The sequence below is a fragment of the Micropterus salmoides genome, unplaced genomic scaffold (assembly GCF_014851395.1).
Source record: "Micropterus salmoides isolate LMB-PRFRI ecotype aquatic unplaced genomic scaffold, ASM1485139v1 Ms_hic_scaffold_12, whole genome shotgun sequence".
Taxonomy (NCBI): domain Eukaryota; kingdom Metazoa; phylum Chordata; class Actinopteri; order Centrarchiformes; family Centrarchidae; genus Micropterus; species Micropterus salmoides.
In genome coordinates this window covers 7,048,872-7,073,578 of record NW_024040263.1, presented here as the reverse complement: position 1 = coordinate 7,073,578, position 24,707 = coordinate 7,048,872, and the positions used below count along the sequence as shown (strand labels likewise).

Here is a 24,707-nt window from a genome sequence, read left to right as displayed (position 1 = left end):
GGCTGTTGTCCGGTGAACATATTCAGTATTTACAAAAATGTCAATCTCTCAGAAACTAAGGATGTTAGCTTAATTTTCACCTTTCATTATCAACCCACAGAACACAAGCCACCTTGTGCTGCCGTGTGACATAGACATGATTACTCTGCTTATCTGCATTTTCATAGCGATCTACAACATCACTTTTGTATTGTTTGTCTTTCATGAGGGTCAAATATGCTATGGTTTTACTCCCTGTCTATGATATGACTGGGTCTTGCAGAACGGTCCGTTCAGCTCAACAGTCATGAAGTCTTCTCTTGTAAAACTGCCCTCACCAAGACTGGGTCAGCTCGGCCTTTGGTCTCTTTCTGAACCAGCCCCATCAGCTTGTTCAGAACTTTCTTGTTTCCATTTCTGATGGCGTGAACCTACAGAGTGGCACAGCAAACACAATACATCTCAAACATGCAAAAAAATAAAAATACATTTGAATTTGAATGTGAACCCTCACCTCATCAGGATGCGAGTCCACCACCTCCTGGCAGATCCTATGCAGCTGTGCGGTGTCACTAACAAGACCCAAGTCCTGCTCCTGGATGATCTGCGGGGCTGTCTTGCCGGATGACCTCCACATCTCCTGGAACACCTGAAAGCGGGGAGAAACCACAAAGATGCAGGCGAGAACCAGAATACAAACAAGCACTTGCTGGGTGTTTTGTTGAGTGACAGCCAGAGGGGGATAATTGCATGGTCTGTGCAGCTGACCGACCTGCTTGGCAACCGAAGAGGAGATGTGTCCCGTTTCCTGGAGTTCCAGCAGCTCAGCCAGGGCAGAAGGAGAGATTGGGCTGAAATTAAATGAAAGGGTGATTTACATAGTTTAATTTAGTGATATAAATGGAGGGAGAGAAGGAGATTTGTTTTTCCTATGTCTTCTTGTTTATTCCTCAGGCTACCAGACAAACAGAATCAAAAAGCCAGTTAGAATATATTAAGCAGAGACACAGTTTCATTCAGTATACTGCATGCAAGACAGTCCATCTAAACTAAATCTCCTCCAAACGTGGCCTAGACACTGTGGGAAAAATAGATCAAAAGTATCCATCTTTACAAACAAAAATTGTTTTTCAGCCAACAGTTCATGTGTCAAGCAGAGCAGTGATAACCAACCAGGGGTACTTGTACTTTCTGCAGTTGAAAGGGGCCACATGGAAAGCTCAAATAATTAACAAACATGTACAAATTGTAATTTGATTAAAAAATATATCCACATATTTGTGTTAAGGAGGAAAATAAACAGCCAAACAGGATTACCAATTGGTGGTCTTCAGTAAATATACAATAACCGCTTATCTGACCCTCTACCAGAGTCAGATGTGACTGAATGTTGCAAATGAGAGTGTGTGAAATCTAGTTAGCTAAAAGCAATAAGCTATAGAAATAGTTAACTAAAGGTAATAACTAAACAACTGAAATAGTTAGCTACAATTAATGAATAAACAGTTGAAATAGTTAACTAAAAGTAATTAATAAACAATTGAAATAGCTCAGAAGACAAACATCATGCTTATGCTACTCCAGATGGTAGAGGCATAACTGCACACTTGACCAAAGCGACCTGAACACTTCAATTATATGAATTTCTTATTAACAATAGTTAATCATTTAAAAGTGTTAAATGACATCTAGTTCATAATCCATTTATAAAATGATACTTGTGCCAGTGAAGGGGTACTTGAGGTATAATGAGAGCCCTCATTATATTTGTTTTTAAATTAGTAAAATTTTAACAAGGCATTAATGTAGGCTGGATGCTGTCGCCATCCTGCCACAAATCAGCCTCTGGATCCATAATGAGTTTCCTTCATTGGCAGCCATCAGCAAACCCAGGAATTGTGTTAGGGGGAATCCTGGAAGAGTGACTTGTTTTAACTGGTGGAAGTGACTGAACAAGTGCTTAACGACATGTCCGGAGTTTCATCTCTCTGGCTGCCTGAGCAATATGCTTCCCAATTTCTTTTTTCATTTACCCTACTGTAAAGTTTGGAGCCAGAAGGACAAAAGGAGGTTTGGGCACATTATACAGGACAGCCAAGATAAAAAAATGAATGTATATTTACAGCCATCATATGGATGCACAAGGAGATACATGCATCCTTATGAAAACCTTTTATTTTATACCCAAAACGCCAATTATTTCCTTCTGGATCCATGCACTCAATCCTAATTATGTGTAGCTGAGTTTTTCTGTTTCTTCCCTGCCTGCAGCTTTTGACAGTCCTGCTGGCCACTCTTTGTTTTTCTTTAACTCTCCTCCTTTCAACCAAAGCAAATGCAACATTATGCATCAATAAACACCAGCTACTTTGTGGTTTACTCAGACACGAATGCGTCACAACAGTCTGGGAATGGTAGATAAAATAAAGCTCACAGCATCTGCGCTGCTGTCAACCCATTGCTGTTTCAATTTCATGTGCTTTGTAATGATTTTAATAAATTATCATGGAACAATATATCTCTGGGTTAAACAACTGACTCAGCAAGCTAAAGTGAAGTTTTTAAGTTGTGATCTAGTGACTGACCTTCACAAATACAACTCAGATGCATCCTACCACCTTCATTTTTCATTTAGCTGCAATTTTAAGAAAATTGCTAAAATGAGTGAAATTAATGTGTGATATTTACAGTATGCCATGAAGAAAACGAAGCAGTGAGACAGACAACTGGAGTTATTTTTTCATAGCCGGTGGCTAGATAAGCAGTTTTTTTTTTAAGCACAAGTGTGAAAGGTACTATGGCAACTTGTATCAAAATATCAAAAGGACTTTATTCAATTTCAAGAGTGTTTTGGAACATTTACAAAAATCCAACCTGTTCCAGCTAACAGGCCTTCAGCAGGGAGACATCAAAACAACACCTTCTTCCAAAAAGTAATGATTTCACTAATGTAATTGGATTTGTCAAAACAGGCTCTTCCCTGATGGGCTGTCAGACTATCGCGGAGGTTTTCTCAATGACAGACACAAAGAATTAGGTAATATTGGATGATTTATGAACTCACACATGTTATTGTTGTATAGTATGCAACGGTCTTATCAGCATTTGTGAACACTAAGAATGTAATAATCCTTGATGTCAGTCAAACCAAACCACTATAATGTAGAATGGTTCATGGATAAGAGAATTATTTTATCCAGCTAATGTGCTGTTATTTTCAACCCAGACGTTGTAGATCGACAATAAAAACACTATTATGAGCTCTGTACACCACAGAACAAATCTTTTTTTTGGCTAAATGCTCTTTAATCATGTGCAAACCTTCTTAGGGAATAGAGAGGAAGCAGTTCAATAACTTCAACAACTGAAGGTGTGTGTATGTTAATGTGTGTCACGGGTGGAATTAGTAGCAACCCCAAAATTAGATTGATTTTTTACAACTGAAGTATGTTTGTTATTATGATTCTTGTTGCCTTGCACATTTTTATTTTCCCTTGCTTAGAAACTGAAAATCTTTAGGACTGTGGCAATTATTTGATTCAATATGATGCATATAAAAACATCACAATATTTAAAACAACTGAACAGACCTCATTCATTGGCACAATCGTTACTAGATAAGAAGCATATCGTTAGTTTAGGTACACTGCTGAAGTCCAAGCTCTTGCATTAGCCGATTGGCATGATCGGCTCTTTCACAGATGTGTGGATATCAGCTGAGTGATTACGTCCAATCATATTCATGCAGGTGTACAGCACTGCCATCGTTAGCTGACATGTGTCACTATTGTGGCGCATTAAGACTGGACTTTATTTCCCATTAACTTCTACGTGGAAGGGGTTGAGACAAATTTGCTTCTGGTAGTGAATGTATGTACCTCCTTCGCTTTGTACAGAGTTTAATCTTATATTTTATCACATGTAACTTTGCGGACTGCTGTGGTAAGCCCAGCTCCTGCAAATCCTGTTTGCAACCCTATTCATGCTTTTTCCTGCACCCTCCCCCCCCGGAGTAAATTTCATCAGGCAAATTTCAGTCTGACTCCAACATCACTCTGCTGGTACTCACATGTCAACTCTATTTGCTGCCAGAACTGCCTTCACCACCCTAAACTCCTCCATATGTGCTATGGTTTTGGTGTTTTTGATTTAACTAAGAACTAATGTTCATGTGTTTATCAAGAGGGGAATCTTTTCCTACTGCAGAAGCTTCCTTGCTGCTGGAATGTTTTGACAGCTCCCTCAAAGAGCAGAGCTCTGTACGCCTAATCAATCTGTATAACCGTCTGCTATAAATGGTCAAAGTAAGACTAAAGTTTAGTCATGAGTTACAGGATATGAACTTCTGATATGAGATATAATAATAAATCACTTTTAGATGACAATTCATTTTGACAAGAAAAAACAGTTGTTCTCATGAACCACTGAAGCAATGGTTTGTGACAACTTAAAATAAAGAGAAGCCTGACAGACCCAGACTGCATCTGGAGAGTGAATAGCTCTTCTTTAAAAGTATTTTTGGGCATTTTTATTCCATCATTACATACAATGGAGAGATGACAAGAAATGAGGGAGAGCGAGATTGGAGAGAAAGATCCCTAACCCTAAGTGACTTTTATTGTTGGTGGTTGTTTTGTTTATCAGAACAATTCAGTATTTCACAAGAGCCAAGTATCTCATGACCTCCTGACTCTCAAGTTTAAAAACCTCTTCCCATGTTTACCTTTATTTGTACATGCTGTATTCCTCCTTCTTCCACAGCTCAAAATCACCACAGTTTTCAGACACAGCATGCAAAAGGTACAAAGTGAGCAAGCCAAACAGCGCTGCCCTCATGAGCTACAATGACATTATGTGAATATTGTAAAAGCTATATGAAGGGATGTAATGTGTATGTCTAACCTCTGGCTCACACTCATCTCTCGCTGTTTGAGGTGGCCCACCAGCTCATTTGTCACCCAGCCAATCACCTTCCTCGGCTCCTTTTTGGTCGCCTTTAACACCGCTTCAAAGTACTCCACCAGGCCATCCTCATTCTGCAACAAAACACCATAAAAAATGCGTTTATCACTTCACATGCACATTATCTAATTAGGATCAATTCGGCTCAGCAGAGTCCAGCTGTACACAGCTGCCGCCTGGATTCAAGCAGAACTGCATCAAAGCTCAGGACTCAGATGGCAATTAAAAGAAAGATGCAGGGAACATATTTAGTGAGGGAATCAACTCGTCTCTGTCTGGTTGCTTTTGCCCACTTATAAACTCACCACCAGAGTGAAGCTGTGCTCGGGCAGGATGCCGTACATTTGCACCAGCCTCTCTCTTTTGACACTGGGTAGCTCTGGCAGCCCTTCTCTTATCTTCTGCACCACCACCGCTTGGCATGCATCAATGCCAGTGGGCAGCGATGCGTTATCCTCATACACAATCAGAGGGGGCAGGTTGGGCTCTGGCATAAACCTGAAGGGAGGGCGGATGGAGGGGGAAAAAAAGGGAGGAGCAAAGAATGCTTTATCAGCAGTACAGATAAGCTTAGAGAAGGTTAGCTTTTGTTGAGATACTAATAGTCCTCTTGACATTACACTTGTAACATTTCACTTACTCCCCGAATCACTTGACTCCATCAACCTTATACCTGTCCATCATCCCCCCCCCCCTAAACTCAAACACACACACAGAGGCGCTCATCCTCTTTCAGTCCCCGCTGAGGGAAAGATCACATTCTCGCATCATAACTGCACGTCAATAAACACAAGCTCCTAAGGAATAAATTAGCACAGATATGCCAAGAGCCGGCAAACTCACACTCACCTGTAGTCCTGGAGACCCTCTTTGTCCCTCATAGGAATGGTCTCCCTAGAGAAAAACATGCACACGTCATAAATGCTCTGGATTATCATTTATAAACATGGGTTTCAAAACTTCATAAAAGATGAAGAAGAATTGGAACTGGAGGACTTGCAGCACACATCGAATATGCCTTTCAACTGCTCTGCAATACTGTTCAGAGCTGAAAACAAAGAAGAAGATGATTTAAGAGTTTAAATAATTTTTCAAGCAAAAATGCCAAATATTCACTGGTTTGAGCGAAAATGGGAAGAATTGTTGCTTTTCCTTGTTTTCCTTGTTTTAATAGTTAACTGAACATGTTTGGATTTTGGACTGTTGGTCTACCAAAACAAGACATTTGATTGTGTCAACTTTACACCAAATCATTAATTAAAGGAGAGGCTCAGTAGTTGCAACCCCAACACCTAACTCCAGAAAACTGTGTAGTAGTCTGGCTAATTGAAAAAAAACAAACAAACAAACAAACAAACAAAAAAGACGAGGAATGATGCCTTCCAGTCAGCAAACCAATATAGTTAAATCTGTGGTCACTTTCACAGGAACGAAACGAAACAGCCAATCAAAGGCCATCACACACTCTTATTTAACATGCCACCATATACCTTGGACATGAAAGGCCTCATGGGAAATAGGTAGAGCACCAGAAGATGATTAAGGCCTCAGCTGTGTGTGAGCTGGCTCATACTGTGAGCTCATAAGCCTGTGAGTAACACATAGCTCACAGATAACGCAGGACGATGGCGGTGGGATCCAAATGGCTCCATTCATCATGATTAGCATGATGGTTCATCCTCAGCAAAGCTCAGGACTAATGAGCCAGGCAGAGATCCCAGTCAGAGGGTGTTGCAGTGGCTAAGGCTTGGCATCGTGGCACTGCTCTTTCATCCTCTTACCCTGTTTTGGAATCATACGCTCGGGTCTCATTTTGCACTTTTCCCCCTCTCTGCAGGACCCCAATCTGTCTCTGGATCTCGTAGTCTGGTGAGGGAGGGGGTGTGAACACAAATACAGTTTATTCAATAACACCAGTACACGCAAATATAATTTTGTGGTAAAATGCCAAACATCTGCATCTGATACACTGGCAATCCTCATGTCTCTGACTGCTGCCACATTATAACTGTGATAAACGATGTTTTTCTCCATGACTTTTAAATACCAATTCAGCTGCAGAGTAAATGTGATAAACTTTATTGATAAATAATTCCAGCACAGCACCAAAGCATGTCAAACCATGCTAAAAAACCTACATGTACAATGCTGAAATGCTCTGGCTGTAGCTTTTTGTCAGTGTTTTAAGTGAAACTCAATCAACAGTCAGGGAAGTCAGAGTTGACATAAAAATCTATGCCTTTTTTTAAGTGAGCAGCTGCGAGAAGCCAATTCAACTTCACATGCTGATATAACACAGCTAATTGTTTGTGACTGGTTGTCAGTCCTCAACTTATGCTTCACAAGTTACTGTCAAAATTAACTATACTTCCTGTCTTACTGTCTCTTCACAACCCAGCTGAATCCTTGTTTTTATTTAAACAAAGAACAAATACTATCTTAAAATATGAAAGTAATAAAAATATTAAGTTTTTGTTATACATGACAAATGCAAAATTGCATGAGTGTGTGTATGCATGTGTTTCTCTTTGGCTTCTTGTGTGTTTCTGCTGTAGGAATACCACACTGGACAATATTCCATTACAAGTAAAAGTCTTACATAGTACATAAAAGTATTATTTGTAAAATGTACTTAAAATATCAAAAGTAAAACTACTCATAATGCATATGGCCTCTTTGAGTGTTATTTGTAGTTCACTATTATTACTATATTATTAGGCTATGTGTTTGTAGAATTTTACTGTTGTAGCTGGCATGGTTGAGCTAATTTGAACTATTTCACATTTACCGTTGGGTAGTTTCCTCTATAACAATGCATCATATTTTATAAGATCATCATATGTTTAGTATGTAAAATATGAATCTGCAAAATAACTTGTATAACTTGATTTCCCTCTGAATTGTAGAGGAGTACAAGAATAAAGTAGCATGAAACGGAATTACTAGTAACTTGCTGTTTTACTGGAGGTTATCTGCCCAACTAATTCTTAGCCAGGACCAGTTGCCAGACAACTAGTGGGAGACTCCAGGAAGTTCCTAGTCCCAGTCAAGAAATGGTAAATAATGCCCCATAAAACGATCAAATTGCTGTTTTTACAAGTTTTTATGTACAGGTTAAGTCTTAATGAGATTTAGAGGTGCTGGTAGGCAGATTTAGTTAACTTTGGAAAGAGCCAGGCTAGCTGTTTCCTCCCCGTTTCCAGTCTTTGTGCTAAGCTAAGTTGGCCGGCTGCAAGCTGTTGCTTCATATTTGCTACTGCGGTGACGAGCTTCTCATCTAACTCTAGGCAAGAAAGCAAATAAGCGTATTTCCCAAAATGTCAGACTTCAGACAGTACTTGAGGAAATGTGCTTAGTTATGCTCCACCACTGAGTGTTTCTTACATTTCACTACCAATTTCAGCACACACACACACACACACACACACACACACACACACACACACAATCACGCAGCCAGTTGAGACCCATTCAGATGGAACAGTGTTCAAAGTACCTCTTTAAACACTAGTCGCACGCTTATGCCATCCTACTATCCTTCCTTAAAGTTTTTAACTTTATACCAATGCTTACCAATAGCCCTGGCCAGGTACCGGACGCTGTTGATGTTCTTCACCTCTGCCCTGATGCCGAGGGGCTCACCTGGCTTGTGTACGGACACATTGGCATCTACTCTCAGCTGGCCCTCTGTGGAGAAAGACGAACATGATGCACGCTAAGTGGGAAATAAGTTTGGGTTTAGAGGTATAGCAGCTCAGTAAAGAGAGGAGGGCAGAGAGACAGAGAGTGATTTCCATACCAGACATGTTGCCTTGACAGGTGCCCAGGGCTTGCAGGATGAGCTGAAGCTCTCTGACAGCTGCTGCAGCCTCCTCTCCACAGCTCATGTCTGGCTCCATCACCAGCTCCATTAGACCTACACCTGACGAATGGGAAGACAGCGTTGTTTTGCATCCCTAAGGTATCTATCACATGGAGCTTTGCAACAAACCTCAACAGTTCTCGCTTCATTGAGCAATTTAAATCTATAGGATAATGCCTATTTGCACCTTTTTGTCCAACACACCGTGTTGTCTCAAAACATTTCCAGCTTCTTTACTGTCTGTGGCACTCTGCTCCAAGCCCATCCATTACAACTGAAGATGGACATTTTTAAAAACACTATAGTCAATATATTGTTTAAGTTAAAGTGATTTCCTAAAACAGCTGGGCACTATAGTTTAAATAGTGCTTTTGTTGGGGACTATTTTCAGCAGCAGCTCAAAATAGCCTGCAGAGCCCATGTTCATTTTAATGAAGCAACATGTCACCCTGTGCAAATGTGTGGCTCACTAATGTGTTTTTAATAGCTTTTGGACAACAATCAAGGTGTATGTCACAGAGGAATAAACTATACCCATCCAGATTTATCCTTTAATTGAAAGGCACAGACTGATAATCACTAACGTTACCTGCTCTGTTGAGGTCTATGAGTGTCTGGCTGCGGAGGTCATCATGGAGACTCTTGCCACTGTCCTGCTCCAGCTGAATCTGTTTGATGTTGACAGTTTTTCTGATCATCTGGCTCCTCTTTTTCCCCCCAAGGAAGCTGTAAGTCAGCATGCCATCTACCGCGATGGGCTGCCGTAGCTGAGTGATCTGGTATCCAGACTGAAATTTGAAAATACATCAGCCAAAATTCAGTCCTGCAAAAATCTGTGCAGCAAGGTTGTGTGGTAGATAGATGGCCCAAAACCTCAGAACTCCGTGTCGCTCCTCTCAACTGTCCCTAAGTTAGAATCTGAACAGTCTTTTGGCTCATTACAGTACCACCAACCCACGTTTATCATTTTATTAAAAGAAAGCAGTGTATGGCGAGTCAACAAGGAGAACAAAAACAGCACTATTTCCCACATGTAATTAGAAAATTCCAACAAATACACCAGTCAGGAATAATTGAACAATGCCATCCTTTAACCCTTTTTCAGTACAACAGTCTTTTGCTAACTGATATCCTTTTTGGTCACTTCGGAATAGAGTTGGATGATATGACCTCAAATCTGTATGAAGATTAATAATCAGATTTCCTTGAAAACAATTGCTTTTCCCTGCAGTACATATATTTATTTTCGAATGTTGGCTTCTGATATGTACATCCTATGTTAATTGCATTCATGTTTACAGTTAATGTAAATTACACTACGACACTTGGCTGTAGACTGACTGGTTGGTTGAACTTTTATCACGTCATTGTTTGTTGTAGCTATATTAGTGTATTGACATGTACAGAAAATTGCAACATGATTAAATTCAGGTGAAAGATAAAGAATGTGAGTAATTCAATAAATTTAGAGATTATTTCCCAGACATACCTTGAGTAAATGACCCAAAATATCATTTTTCAATAGGAAATACACCAAAGCATGGACGTAATATACAATTTTTTGGAGTCCTTCATTGAAATCCCCCTATTTCAGTGAAAAAGTGATGAGTATGCCGCAGTCAGTGTCGTGGGTATATGTAAAGGTGAGACAGGCAGCATTAATTACACACAGTGCTGGCTGATTGGCTGGGCTGTCATTATCATGCAGCAGGAGTGCTGCCATTTCACTCAAGGTTTCTACTCACAAAAGCACAAGAATAAATATTTCACCTGCTCCTCCATTCCTAAAAGAATCTGCTGCCCCAAGTACTAATTTCCTATGTTACTATGGCAACCACATCACAGGAACTACACATTAATCATACTTATGCTAAAGAGGGCGAGGACGTGGGAGAAGAGATTGGGGGGACTGTTAGTCACTGGCTTTCTGTACAATGTGTCTGATCTAAACAATCAATCCACACCTCCACCTTCCGCAACAAATGAGAGGAAAAACAAACTGTTGGGGATTTTCCATTTCCATTTCTGTGCTTGGTGGATTCAATTTTTAAATCTGCTGGATTTTGTGAATAGTGTTGCAGCTTATCAAAAATCCCCTGTTTCCTACTTAATCTTTACATGAGTTTTGCCTCGGCCGTTGATAATATTGTTTCCGCTGGCTGAATGGCAAGCAGGCCATACTGTACATTAGGGAGCATCTGTATAAGTGAAGACTACTTGCGTCTCCTGCATAATAAATTGACTACTGTTGCTACATAATGAAGGGTAAGGCAGGGCTTTTGCAAATAAGATCCTGGTAGCCACATTAAGTTTTCCCAGTTACACTCGGACAGCAGTTTGAGCCTTAATGAGCAGTGATGTTCCAAACACTTCCTCAACCTTTTTATATCCAAAGTTACAGATGCATGTCTGCTCATATACTGTACATACAGAATTGGAGACGCACACACCCCAAACTCATTTTCCTGTTGTGAGCTGCTGAGTCATTTTCTAAATAATTTCTAAGTCACTAAACAAACCAGGCGGTCTTCTCATTCCTCGCTCCCGCACAGTGATGTTCTTCTCAGACACCCACGGAGGTCACAAAAACATCCATAACTCTCATTAAACACATGTCAAAGCTTCAATGGCCAGGCCATGTCTGTTTATTTAGAGATTTAATAACTCAAGGAAATTGTAATTATTTGTTTTTGTTGGTAGGTTAGTCTGGAGCTGCTGATGCATGTTATTAAAAGGCCGTTAAAAACTTTAAATATGTGTCTTGCCTGCCATTTCAATTGAAAGAAGGAATGCTGGTTGGGCAGAAGCATTAATCATTTAATGAGCAACTGTGGTGTTTTACAAAATGCAATCAAGGGTTTCTAGTGGAACATATCAATAATGTACAACGCAATTTACAAATATATTTTTCAAGGGTGAGATAATTTCTCCCTCGGCCTTGTTACTGGTTTGGTTTTACGCACAAGGCTTACACTCAAACTTTAGGTCGAATGTGAAAAATGTCCAATCATCTGCATAATTAAAGCCATTTAAATTAAACTTCCGTTTATCAAGCTGTTTCACGCAACACTGGGACAGATCGCTCTTTCTGAGCAGCTGATGGGACTAATCCAAACTAAATAATTGCAAACAAGGCGACAGCAGGTATTGTGCACAGGGCACACAGTCGATTTAAAACACAAATAAAGGTTCAGGCTCAACCTTCTGGCATGAGTACTTTGGTAAATCTCAAAAAACTGTAATCGGGTATTATATTCCCTGCGCGCACACGCGCACGCACACACACACACGCACAAATGCAAGGCACTGGCCTGCCCACCTAGAGCAACTTGGGGTTCAGTGTCTTGCTCAAGGACACTTGGATGGAAGCCAGGGACCGAACAGCCAACTTTGTGATCAATGGACAACCCACTCTAACTCCTGTGCCACAGCCACCAAGGAGATAAGATCTGAGGAGATAATGTATCTTTAACATTGTGATTAAAATATGTCCTGCTGTAACTTTGTGATAACCAGTGACTCTGTGAAATATTAAATGGGAGAAAAACTCTTATCTATCAAGATCAACTGAAAACGGTTGTGCTCCATCAAGGCTTATTAGTTACATTTTTACAATAAAGTCAAGTTAGCTCAAATATTAGAGCAAGATATATCAAAAAAGAGAATTTATTTCAGTGCAATAATAAAAAATGTGCATTAATAATGCCATCTGAAGCTTGTTTTTAGTGGGTTTTATTGTTTTTTGCTTGTACTCTCATTTTAAGACACTTCTTTGGGCAGTTTTCTATGAAATACTTATACCAATACCAAAGGAAATCTTCAGTCCATAATTACCCTGCTAATTGCCCAGCATAATATCTTTCCAGGGAAAGGCTGACATTGAAAATACAAAATGCAAATATCTTTAACACCTTTCTTCCGAGAACTTCTAGATATATTAGAAGAGGTCTCTGTAGGGCAAGTCATTGTAGAGTTCCCATGACATTTTGTCTTTTCCATCTAAGCATTAAAATGTCACTCATAATGGCAGTAAAGTTACCCCGGGGCTCTGAGGGGTAGTGAAAATTTGCCATGCGAGCACTCCATTACAGAGAGCAAAGTGAACATCACTTGGGCTGGGCAAGACTGGTAAATGGAATCAGTGTTAGGCTTACTAGACTGCTATTTGGCTCATATCAAGAACATAGGACTGATATGCAATTCCTCAAATACCATGTTGGCAAACACGTCTGTTTTACTTCTTTGATTCTTTAACAGCAGTGCTGTAATAAGAGGAAAACAACAAAAATGGGTTCTTAGAGCTTTTTCGCTGAATTGTTTCCTGCTGTAATCGAAAACGACATTATGAGAGCGAGGAGAGTGAACCAGAAGAGTAAAGTTGTGGCCCCGACAGCTAAACAATGATCTGAAACTTGCTATAAAGCTCTGTAAAGCTGAGGGGAGCTGCAGATTTGGGTGATAATTCTAGTTGTCACTACTAGTGATCCCTTTCAGACATTGTTCAGATTGTTATTTAATATGTTGTTGTTATTATAAAAATATCAATTATAGTTGCTTTAAAGCTGCACTAATCAATATTTTTATATTATAAATGGATCAAAAAACTAAATGTAATCTGTGATGTGTCACTCATGGTAATAAGCACGGCAAATTATCACTCAACTATGCAGTTCCCTTCAGTTTGACGGAGCGTTTTAGCGTCTTTCCCCTCATTGTTTTGGTTTTAATGTCTCCATTTTTACTGTTTTGGTTCACTCTTACTTCTCTCATGACCATCATTTCCAGCCACAGCAGGCAACTATTTTCAGTAAAAAAGCACTGAAAAGCAACTGCATGCTAATTACCCAGCACCAAGCATCAGACAAACAAAGTTAGCAATGAGCTGGTGAACATAATGTCTCTTTGTAGCAGCTGACACAGATATTTCCCTCAGGAGTTGGTGAAGACAAAAACAGAGATAACAGGAGTGATTATTAGACTTACATCATCAGACAGAAACGAGACTGCAAATGAATGCTACTGTAGCTCCTTACCTGCCCGATTTGTTGCAACTGTTTGCTACATGCTAACATATACACCATATCAGCGGTATATGTTGTGTTTACAGTTTGTTCTGCTTCCCCTCATGTGGCCAAAATAAATGAGTTTATTAATACTGGAGTGGAGAAGTATACTCAATGGGGATTATACGTGGAGATTCAAATAAGAATGAGATAGCAATTTAGATTAGAAATATACCAGTGTCTAATCTAAGAAAATGGCTGTCCATTATAGGTAACTACTGAAGACTGGAGTCATCTTGTGGTTACAAAATTTATCACTTTAAATAACTATTTCAATTAAATTTTTAGTTCAGAAAGTTCATAATCATATACATCACACCTGGAATGGTTCAATTAGACTACACTACCTAAGGTTTTTATGACTCCAATAATGATTCAAATTAAGTGAATAAAAAAAAGACTGTTCCCAAATTATCGGCAAAGGCATGGAGAAGGAAATGGCCTGTGGATAATGTCAAAATAGAAGTGCACTAAAGGAAATGAGCTGGTAAGTGAAAAAACATTGGTCATTTTTTTAACAGCTTTCGGTGTCATTCGTCTGTACATGTGGCAAATAGCATTTTTGCTGTTTCAGCTAGACTTGCTCACTATTTCAATTAGGGATCATACCCAGGAGATTTCACTGGGATACAATGATGACACATGATGTGCAGGACAATAGTGTCTCTGCACTGCTGTTAGTCAGATAAAGCACCCTGTGAGGGCACAGAGTGAAAAACTCACAGGGAGGTCAGCGTAGAAGTAGTGTTTCCTGTCAAAAAGTGACTTCCTGTTTATGGTGCAGTTGAGAGCCAATCCTGTCATCACTGCTGCCTCAACACATCGTTTGTTCAGGACCTGGGGACACACAGGGATATTACCTGATGACCTGACAACAAGAAAGCGATAAAGAAAAAAAAACAACAGTTTATCTTTGTTTGAATTACAATAAACAACACTTACGGGTAATGTGCCAGGTAAGGATGCGTCAAAGAATGACACCAGGGAGTTTGGAGGTGCTGAGAAGCGAACCGGTGAGCCAGAGAATAGCTTGGTGTTGGAGTTAATCTGGGCATGGATTTCCAAGCCCACTACTCCAACCAGCTGCTGGGGAGCACTGAGGCAGAGAAGAGCAAGACGTGGAACAGATGGAACCATATAAAATAAATTTTACTATACAGGTGGACTGAGGATGACATAAATCAGCCCGAAAAGTAGCTGTGTACCATGACGCAGGACAATGCTTGTTTCCTGTCTGTTCTGACTGCAGGGTTTGAGTAGGAGTATGAGAAAAGTGACATGGGACAAGAATAAAGATATTGAAAAAAGTCGTATGTGTACTAAAAATACTTGATTTCTGACTGGGCTGCTTCCCCTTCAAATAATGTTTCCCGTAGCACTTCTCTCCTTGGTTGGGATTATGACTTCATTTGGGTTAATGTGATGACGCGTCACAGAGACGATTGGTTGGGTTTAGCCCTAAATTTTATTTGGATTTAAGCATTGCAGAGGACAACAGGGTGGGGTTAAGGTCAGGGCTGGCTTCAGGTTTAATGGGAACTACTGATTTTACATATGAAGATCAGTTTGCTTTACATAGAGTACTGCTCAGAACATGAAAACTGTTGTATAATATCTTCTGTGGCTTTGGAGGGAGCTGTCTAAGAAAATAAACCCAGCAATGTCATCAGGGTCATCTCAAGCATGGCCAGATTAACTTACTAGGGCCCGCGGGACAAAGTAACTGTGGCTCTCCCTCTACATGAACAGTATTCCTATGCTGGAACAACATAGATCCTTGTTTACTGTGTGATTGTCTTATTTAACACAAATTAATTTAGGAATGCGCACCATTAAAGCACAGTATCTTAAAACTAGCACTGGACTGTTGGACACTTTTCAAGACTACATCTACATTTAAAGCCCTTATCACTGCCAGTTCATATTGTGCTTTAATAAGGCATCTATTACACCTAAACAAAGTTTTCAAAAAAACAATTGCCTCACTGGAAAACCCAGGCTTTAGGGGATCCTGGTGGCCCACATTGTCCAGCCCAGACCCTGGGTTTAGAGAATTCTTTTTTTGTGATCAAGTTTTTATTTTGTTTTAAGAGAAAAACAAAAAACAAAACAAAACATAGTTATCTGTATGATACAAAAATAGAGCGTAAAGATATACTGGCATAGATACCTGCATATATGCTCATATACAGATACATGTATTAGACAGCTAAAACAAAAATATCAAAAATATTAATAATATAGTATTAATAATAATAACAACCATAATCAATATATAAAACCATAGTAATAATGAAAAAAAGACAACAAAAAAAAACATCCACCCACCCCCTGGATCCAGGTCTCCATATCTCAGTCACATATTAAATCTGAAACCCACAGAGGATAGTTAAGGGTGAATGCCAAGCTTCTATTGCTGACTCCTTTGCTCCGTGGACCCCTAGCTGTAGACAACTCTAAATAGGCAATATCCAAATATGTTAAGACCCAAGCTCGAAGAGAGTGTGAATGTGGAGGTTTCCAACGTACGCCAACAATGCTCTTCTCTTGTCCAGTGTCAAACCCAGCCTTGACAAATCATTCAAAATGAGCGTAGCAGGCGAGCAGAGCAATCTGATTTCAAACAACTTAGAAAGGTTAAAGGCAACCATCTTCCAAAATTCTGTCACTGGGGTACACTCCCACAACATGTGAAAAAAACTGCCAATCGCTTAGGAAGAACAGAAAGTGCACATAGGATCATTAATAACCTTCATCAAATGAAGCTTCCTAGGAGTTAAATATACCCTGTGTATGTAATTATAATGTATTTGCTGATGATCAGGGTTTCTGGACGCCAAGCCCACACTGATCCACACCTTATCTGGGTTTAGGGAATTCAAAGTTATGACAGAAAGCTTTAAAAAAAAAATTGAGCCATGGAGTAAAAAAATAGAGGCACAGAGGATCTAACAAAAAGATGCTACTAAGTTGCATTATGGGAAGTGTAGGATACATTGTTTTTAGAGGTGGGAATCACCAGAGGCCCCACGACACAATATTATCACGATATTTATGTTGCGATTCGATTTTATTGCGATTTTAAATATAGAGATATATTGCAATTTATCACCTTTTTCCAACTTCCAATCAGGTCCCTAAAGTCAAACTTTGTCAACATCTGTTTATCTAATCTGTTTATCTGTTTGTTCATATCACTTTTTCAGTCCTCTATATGGTCCTGTTAAGTTTTCTAGTGGACTAAAAAAGCAATAGATTTTATTATTCTAGTTCCAAAAAGTTAAAACTCCCATCTGCAATTTATATACTAAACTATCGATACTCGGCGTCCATGTATCGATACAGTACTGCCATGGCAAATATCACGATATTATGCTGTATCGATTTTTTCCTGCACCCCTAGTGTTTTTGACACTTGATCCATTAGGGTCTGAACTTCAGTATATTGATCATTCCTTGATTTTGTCCCCCATCTGTATATCTGGCATGTCTGTACTATAAATTCTTCTTACTTATCAGCCAACATATTTGCCAATTAGGCCACAACAAGCGATTGTTTTCATTGTCGATTAGTCTGTCGATTATTTTCTGGATTAATAAATTAGCTGTTTGGTCTATAAATTAGAAAATGGTGAAAATGTTTCCCAAAGCTCAAGATGAAGTCCTCAAATGTCTTGTTTTGTTCACAATCCAAAGATATTCAGTTTACTGTCACAGAGGACGAAAGAAACCAAAAAATATTCATTAAGAAGCTGAAATCAGAAATTTCCTATTATCAAGTTAGTAGGAGATTAATTGATTAATCATTGCAACTCCTTCTTGCAATTCCTACTCTTTTCATTTTTAAAGTAACATCAGTTCCTTGCCATTGCCCTAAACTTTATGAAAGTAGCAACAGTAACGTTATTTTTGCTCTTCGTTATAAATAACGGGTTAGCTAGCTAAATTGACCAATTACTCTAAAAAAACTGGGACTCAATCTGACAAAACAATGACGAGTGTCCACAGTTTAAACCCGAGATATATTGATACATACGAAAACATTCAAGTCGGTGAAGGAAACGTCTTTGTCTCCAGTTTATCCTGTTTTTAGGACACCTTATCGTTTACTTACTTACTGCTTACATACAGGTTAGTAAAGGGGCAGGTCAGGGGAGGTACAACACAAAATATTCCACCTAAGCAGCCTCGCTTACCTTTTTGCACTCCGCTGCGGCTGACCGTCGCATCGCGAGCTTGATGTGCTTATTCGCCTAATTACGCAGGAAGCCTTTGGATACAATATTGATATCCGTTTATTAATATTGTTTAGCAGCTCACTTGCTGCAACAGAGGAGGCGGCCATGTTGTAATTTTGCAATGAACACGGGAGCTGTAGTTTTTTAAAGTGGCATACAATATGTGCGCAAGCCGCTACTTTTCAAGTTAAAACTACAAAGCCCAGTCTTGGTAAAATTCCGGTTTCCGACATAAGTTGCCTAATTTCCGTTTTAACAACTGGCGGGACTTCTTCACGTGCTGGTTGCCGAAGAGGTTGTTTACAGCTCTTGTAAAGTTGTTTGTACGCGCACCGCTGGTAAAAGTCGTACACCATGATGGCTACAAACGGAAGGGAAGCATGTGGGCTAGCAGGTGATGAACTATCGGTGTGTTCAAATGGCAGCAACGAGGCTTTTGCTAACAAGTCTCACTCTCATGTGGTAAACGGAGCAGCAACGGAGGCATCGTCTAATAACTCCAAGTTGCAGAACGGAGGGGCCGGAAAGGCGGAGGGGTTCTCCTTCAGCCCCAAGCCCACCATTGAGGACATTAGGCGGATGCAGGCGGAGTTCACGGACGAGCGGGACTGGAATCAGTTTCACCAGCCCCGCAACCTGCTGCTGGCTATGGTCGGTGAGGTGGGCGAGGTAGCAGAGCTCTTCCAGTGGCGGGGGGAGGTGGCCGAGGGCCTGCCGGACTGGACCGAGTCCGAGCGAGAGCACCTGGCACACGAACTCAGCGACGTGTTGATCTACCTGGTGGAGCTCGCCGAGAAATGTCGCGTCGATCTTCCCCAAGCGGTGCTTCGTAAAATGGCTCTAAACCGACTAAAATACCCGGCCAGCAAGGTGCAGGGATCGGCCAAAAAGTACACTGAATACAAGGACTGAGTTTGGGTGTTCAGAGAGTCAGATGACAATCAGGGAACGCTGGTTGCACTGATTCCGGGTGCTGCTGTTCATTCACTGACAGCATGCTGCAGTTTAACTACGGCCTACTACTGAACAGTTTATCATCCGGTTTTAATGTGTGTTATTTGTATTTTTTTTTTTTTTTTTCCTCCTCTGTCTTGACTTGTTACATTACTGCTCATAACCTTTGTGTGTGTTCTGTGATCCACACGCTTTTGTCTTATGCAAAGTCACATTTAATGGACAAGACACTTTCAGGAATACTTTGTTGGCTTTTATTGATGTTAACTTTTAAATCCTGTTTTTAGTCAGATCTAAGTGAATTTGAGGCAATGCATACTCTTTTCAGAAAATATTACTGTTGTGCAGTGCCTCCGGGGAGTATTTAGTGGAATATGTTTCTCACTGAACGTTTTATAAGTTATGGTTTGGCTCCAGTTTAGGAGTGTGACAGAGTGGATTAGAGAGTTGAAACATGATTATTGTCCCCACCATCCTTGACAAAAGAGTAGTTGTGAATTGATTTTGTGCCATCATGTTTTGGATTTATCCTCATTTGCCATCAGGGTTGGATCAACTCATCTTCTGTTTTGTTCATGCTGTCACATTTCTTTCCTGAAGTAAAAGTTGCTTTAATTCTGTCCTTTTTGTATTTGTTGCTCATTTGTCAGTCCGTTATAAATGGCTGTGATGGGAGCAGAAGCCTTGTAGGATTTTTCCATTAAGATACCAGTTTATTAGGTACACCTAGCTGAGACTAATGGTCTGATAATGTAATGACCTTGAAGTAAATCCTAATTTATTTAAGGTTATAGACTTTAAAATGTTGAATTGTATAGCTTACCGAGAGGTATTGCTAAAGCTTAGTCTACTGTCATTGATAGAAATGGGCTGGCCAAAATATAAGAAACACCTCTGTGTAACACAATAATATTCAAATGCACCTCTGAAACAAAGTTAACCTAACTTCCCTTGACAAGATTCAACATTACCAGGTTGCCTAAAAATGGCCAATGTTAGGTGCAATAGAACATCATAAATATTTACTTACTATGTAACTTGCAGTGTGGACTGCACTTTAATTCAAAGGGCTTTCAAACACACACATTTACAGTTGGGGTGTGTGTGTGTGTGTGTGCGTGCGTGCAAGATTGATTTAATTTAGTGTAACAAAGTGATGAAAACGTCTGTCTGATTTTTCATTTGATGTGTTTTCGAGACACACATTGCCCTCAGCTGTATGTCCTGGTATTCACTCAGAAGCATGAGTCATCCACAGGCTCCGAAGGAGAACAGTCATGCATCACTAAAATGTTGTTCTGTGTGCAAAGTCGAGCCTCACTTCAAAGTAAACAGATTTTTACTTAAGCGGATATGACATGGCATGCCACATTAAGAATGAACAGTTGTCCACTTTCTTAGTGTGGATCCAAAAACTTGGATATGCAAAGTCTCTTCCTTTTCTTACACTGTAAAGTGTAAATACATCATTTTAATTTTAAGCTCTTTTGAGTGAGAGTTATAGTAAAATGGGGGGTAGGCTTTTTTCTTTCTTCATCAAATGAAGTAGAAAAACCTCCGCATCTCCCCAAATTTGTTTATCATGATCAATAATCCTTAGCATCTACATTGTTCCCCTCAAATCCTGCAATGCTTGCTCTACAGCAGGCAGTTGAAATCATTTTCAGCAGTAGTTCACCCAAAACATAAGCCATCGCCCTAACTTACCGTTTCAGTTGTGTAATGCACAGTGAACATTATTGCAAAACAGCGTGCACCATTTTAAATGGGAGATTGTGACACTTTGTAGGCGCTATCTCAATATTCTCTGTCTAGATGTGTGCCAGTAAGGTAGCAAGCTGCAATTACAGCTGTCTCAGGAGAGTAAAATGTAATGATTTTCAGCCTGCATCGCTGTTCTTCCTGCAGTCTTCTATTGTGCCGCTTCTCTGCTCTGTGTACACAGGCACTGCCAAAAAGTTATTCTGAAGAGGTTTGGTAAAAACTCTTTACTTTGAGAAATCCTCATGCAATTTTTCAGACTGGAGACATAATGGGCATGTAGCACATTTCCAGGTTTTGGTTTTGACACAAACTGCACATATATATATTATTGTATATATATGTATATCTAAATCTGTTCCTGAACCCAGCTCTAATCTGAATGACAAAGGGTAAATATAAAATCAGTGTTTGTTTTGGCTAGGCAGTTATATACATATACAGATCCAGAGCAATACATTTTACTGCCTCTTATGTAGAAGGTTAAGTGTAACTAATTGTATATTGTATTGCATGATGTTATATGTGAACAATTATTTTTCAAAACTTAATTTGACACAGCTGAGTTACACAGTAAATCAAAAGGAGGTACACCCAATCTTTATCTGCCCATTGAGGCTGTGAAATAACTTTCCATTCACAAAATCTGCCTTCATGTTTCCCCAGGCTGCAGTGATGGGGATCCTTGTAAGTCCTTAAAACTTTAAGTACACTAATGGTGGAGTCCGGTTGTTTTTGATACGTCTACTTCATGTACTCTCTACCTGCTGTTTGATGGAAGTCGTTTTTTTATAGCCAGAGTGGGTAAATGGCTTGCAAACGCTACCAGTACATCAAAGTTCTCTGAGAGTAGGAACCATCTCACAGATGTCATGGTAAATTGTACGTTTGCAGGCAGATTTTTTTATGCTTGGATTGCTCCAAACCAAACAACAAAGACGACCTATAACTGCAAAGTGCAATAGTAATAGCTTTTTAAGGTTTGTTGAATTTTGTTTACTTAAAAATGGGAAATATACCTACAACTGTTCTCGTAAAGTACATAAGTCTCACTGTGTATTTATGCTGATTTCCATGTCTGGAGAAAGAAGTTAGAAGTTTTCCATGATGCAATTGCTCGTCTGAAGACAGCGCTGAGGGATTAATTACACCGAAGACTATTGATGAGTTCAAATTTGAGATTTTACTCGACTTTATAATGGTCAGCCCAGCAGATACCATCAGGCAAATTGTTGCTTGTTGTGGGTTTCAAAAGGATGTGGGAAGTCTAGCTTTTCATGCACACGCCGACATGCTCACAAAGAGACATTTACTCGAGTTAATGCATTTATTATTCATTTTGTGTGAATAAGCTATGGGTTCTCTCCTTCCTTCTGGCCACTTCCTTCTCCTTTCCACTATCTGAGTCACACACACATAGCAACTCTTTCATCTTGTCATAGAGACAGCAGTGGGAGCTGTCAGATCTCACACAGTGGGGTTACACAGCAGCAGGGGTTCACATCACATAACATCCCACACATACACGTGTAGACACACACACATTAACTTATTTTTTTGTACTATGATGTCTTCCCTTTTGTGTGGTGCTGTCAGAGACAATCACATCTTGAATACCCCAAACTGATCCATTCTGAACATCAACTATTTGGCATACTCTTCCTTTTCAAAAACCGTGCAGCTCAGCCAATGCAGCAGTGTTTCAAGTCTCATTCCCTGCCAACCATTAAACATTTACATGAGTGTCTCCATGGTTTCCAATCAATTCAATATTTTAATGTTCACACAGCGGGAGTTTGGTCACAGGCTATTACTTATCTATAAAGTACATTGCTGAAGAATATTGTACTTCATAATAAATAGCATTCTGTGAAAGTTGTGATGAAAAAAAAAAAGCTGCTTTTCACTTACATGATAAATAAAAATTAAAAAGATGTCCATTTCCTGCTGAGTGAAGCAATGAGAAAATGCAATGTTTTTGTTGTTTAACTTATTTTCCTGACCATCACAAGTCTAACACTTTGTACAACCTGTGGTTTTAGAATGCCTGCAATAAATAGCTTTAATTTGTAGCTGTGAATGTCCTTTATCCCAATAGCCATTAAGCTGTGGATGTTTTTTGTTATTCTTTTTCATGGCAGACATTTCGACATGTAATGCCTAACAGAAAAAGTGCAGGTGTAGTCAATAATATTAATTAAAGCTCCATTCCCAGTTTCAGGGCCCTGATGTTGTGTATGCCAACACACTGTCACAGGTCAATGGAAGGGAGGCATCATTAAAGTTATTGGATCCACCTGTGCCTTTTCTTATCTGCTGTGGCTTTTCCCTTTTTGATTGCTTTATTGAACCAGTAGCATTTGCAGACACGATGGCAGTCTACAACTTCAGCACCAAAAAGACAAGAACATGTCTTGAGGATTTGTTTGTGCACTTATGTTGTCCCCAATTGATTATTGCAATTCTTTGTACTCTGGCATATGTGACTCATCCTTATCACACTTGTAGCTTGTACAGAATGAGGCTGCTGGATTGTTGACTAGTACCAGGAAGGGGGACCATATAATCTCCATACTGGCCTCTTCTCACTGGTCACCAGTCGAATCCAGAGTTGATTTTAAGGTACTATTAATTGTTTTTAAGGCGTTACATGGATTGGCTCTATCGTATATTTCAGATCTCCTTACCTTGTATGACTCTTCCATGCCCCTCAGATCATCAAACTAGTTTCTTTTAGCTGTTCCACAGTCTCTGATGAAAACAGAGTGATGGTGCCTTTTCAGTTGTGGCTCCATGACTATGGAATAAATGTGCGTTTATTATCTGGTCATCCCCCATGTTGAAGTCTTTCCTTTGGTGCTTGAGTTAGTTTAGGGACACTTAAGCTTAACTGTCTTTTTTTTTTTTTTTTTATGTTTTGATTTATTGTTGTATGTTTTATTTTTAAAATCACATAACTTTGTACAGCACTTTGTTCAACATTGGTTGTTTTTAAATGTGCTTTATAAAAAAACTACTTACTTGATGTTATATATAAATCAAACAACACAAACAATTGAAAATAAAATAAATGGAAGAAAATGGTTTGACCAAAAACAAAAGCAAGTTAAAGTAGCCTATCATAATTAAATTCTGGTGTCACACATAAAAGAGATGAGAAAATTTTACATTTCATTTTGGAATGCTACCAAACAAGGCTGCACTCTACACCATTTGCAGTTGTGAATAAAGATCCTGGCCAAAAAAAATTAAAAGGCCCCTTTTCACAAATTTTTTTTGACACATTACAGAGAAGAGAAGCAGATAAATGATGGCTGAACTTATTTTAGTTCTATGACAACGGGCTGTTTTTGAGAAATTCAGCATGAGCAATCCAAATTTACCATTTTGTAGTACCATAAAGTCAACAGAGGAGCTGAGCTCCAGAGGTTTTTTCTTTTTTTAACATCCATGGTGGGGAAAACCTGCCTTCTACCTTGTTCAGGTAGTGAGCTCCAGGTGGTTGCTACACTCACGTGACATTTTACACCGGTTGTTTGAAGCAGCAGGGCGGTTTATTTAAGCTAACTAACTATGCTCTCTGTCCATTGCTGCCATCTGCTGCTTTTCAAAATTGCAGTTACAAAAGAGTCCACTCCAGTAGCTTTTTTTCTTGGCTACGTGGAGGAATATTTATGAATAAATAAATAAATTCAACCGACTCTCATTAGCATTAGCTGGTCATTTTTAGCTCCGTCTGTTAGCAACAACTGGACAAGGCAGATTATTTCCTGTCACACCTGTTTGCTGCTCCCGACCACAACTCTTACCAAAGGACCAGACTTTTTCCCCCACTGTGCTAAGATGTCTTGGTTACTGCTCCGTTTCTCCAGTCTAAGGTAATACATT

At 39.5% G+C, this 24,707-nt stretch overlaps 2 protein-coding genes across 2 annotated transcripts; one reads left to right on the top strand and one right to left on the bottom strand.

The window, feature by feature from the left end:
- Window positions 1-81: 81 nt before the first annotated feature.
- Window positions 82-18,326, bottom strand: gatb (glutamyl-tRNA(Gln) amidotransferase, subunit B). Its single transcript, XM_038713111.1, has 13 exons — window positions 18,063-18,326; window positions 14,809-14,962; window positions 14,590-14,703; window positions 9,393-9,591; window positions 8,741-8,863; window positions 8,515-8,628; window positions 6,723-6,807; window positions 5,791-5,835; window positions 5,247-5,439; window positions 4,882-5,015; window positions 752-830; window positions 494-628; window positions 82-410 (listed from the first exon to the last, which is right to left on the bottom strand). The coding sequence occupies exons 1-13, from the start codon at window positions 18,209-18,211 to the stop codon at window positions 285-287; spliced, it is 1,650 nt and encodes a 549-aa protein (XP_038569039.1). The 5' UTR covers window positions 18,212-18,326; the 3' UTR covers window positions 82-284.
- A 33-nt stretch (window positions 18,327-18,359) lies between these two features.
- On the top strand, window positions 18,360-19,680 carry dctpp1 (dCTP pyrophosphatase 1). Its single transcript, XM_038713112.1, has one exon. It carries the CDS (start codon window positions 18,459-18,461, stop codon window positions 19,014-19,016), a length of 558 nt encoding a protein of 185 aa, XP_038569040.1. The 5' UTR covers window positions 18,360-18,458; the 3' UTR covers window positions 19,017-19,680.
- Window positions 19,681-24,707: the final 5,027 nt, after the last annotated feature.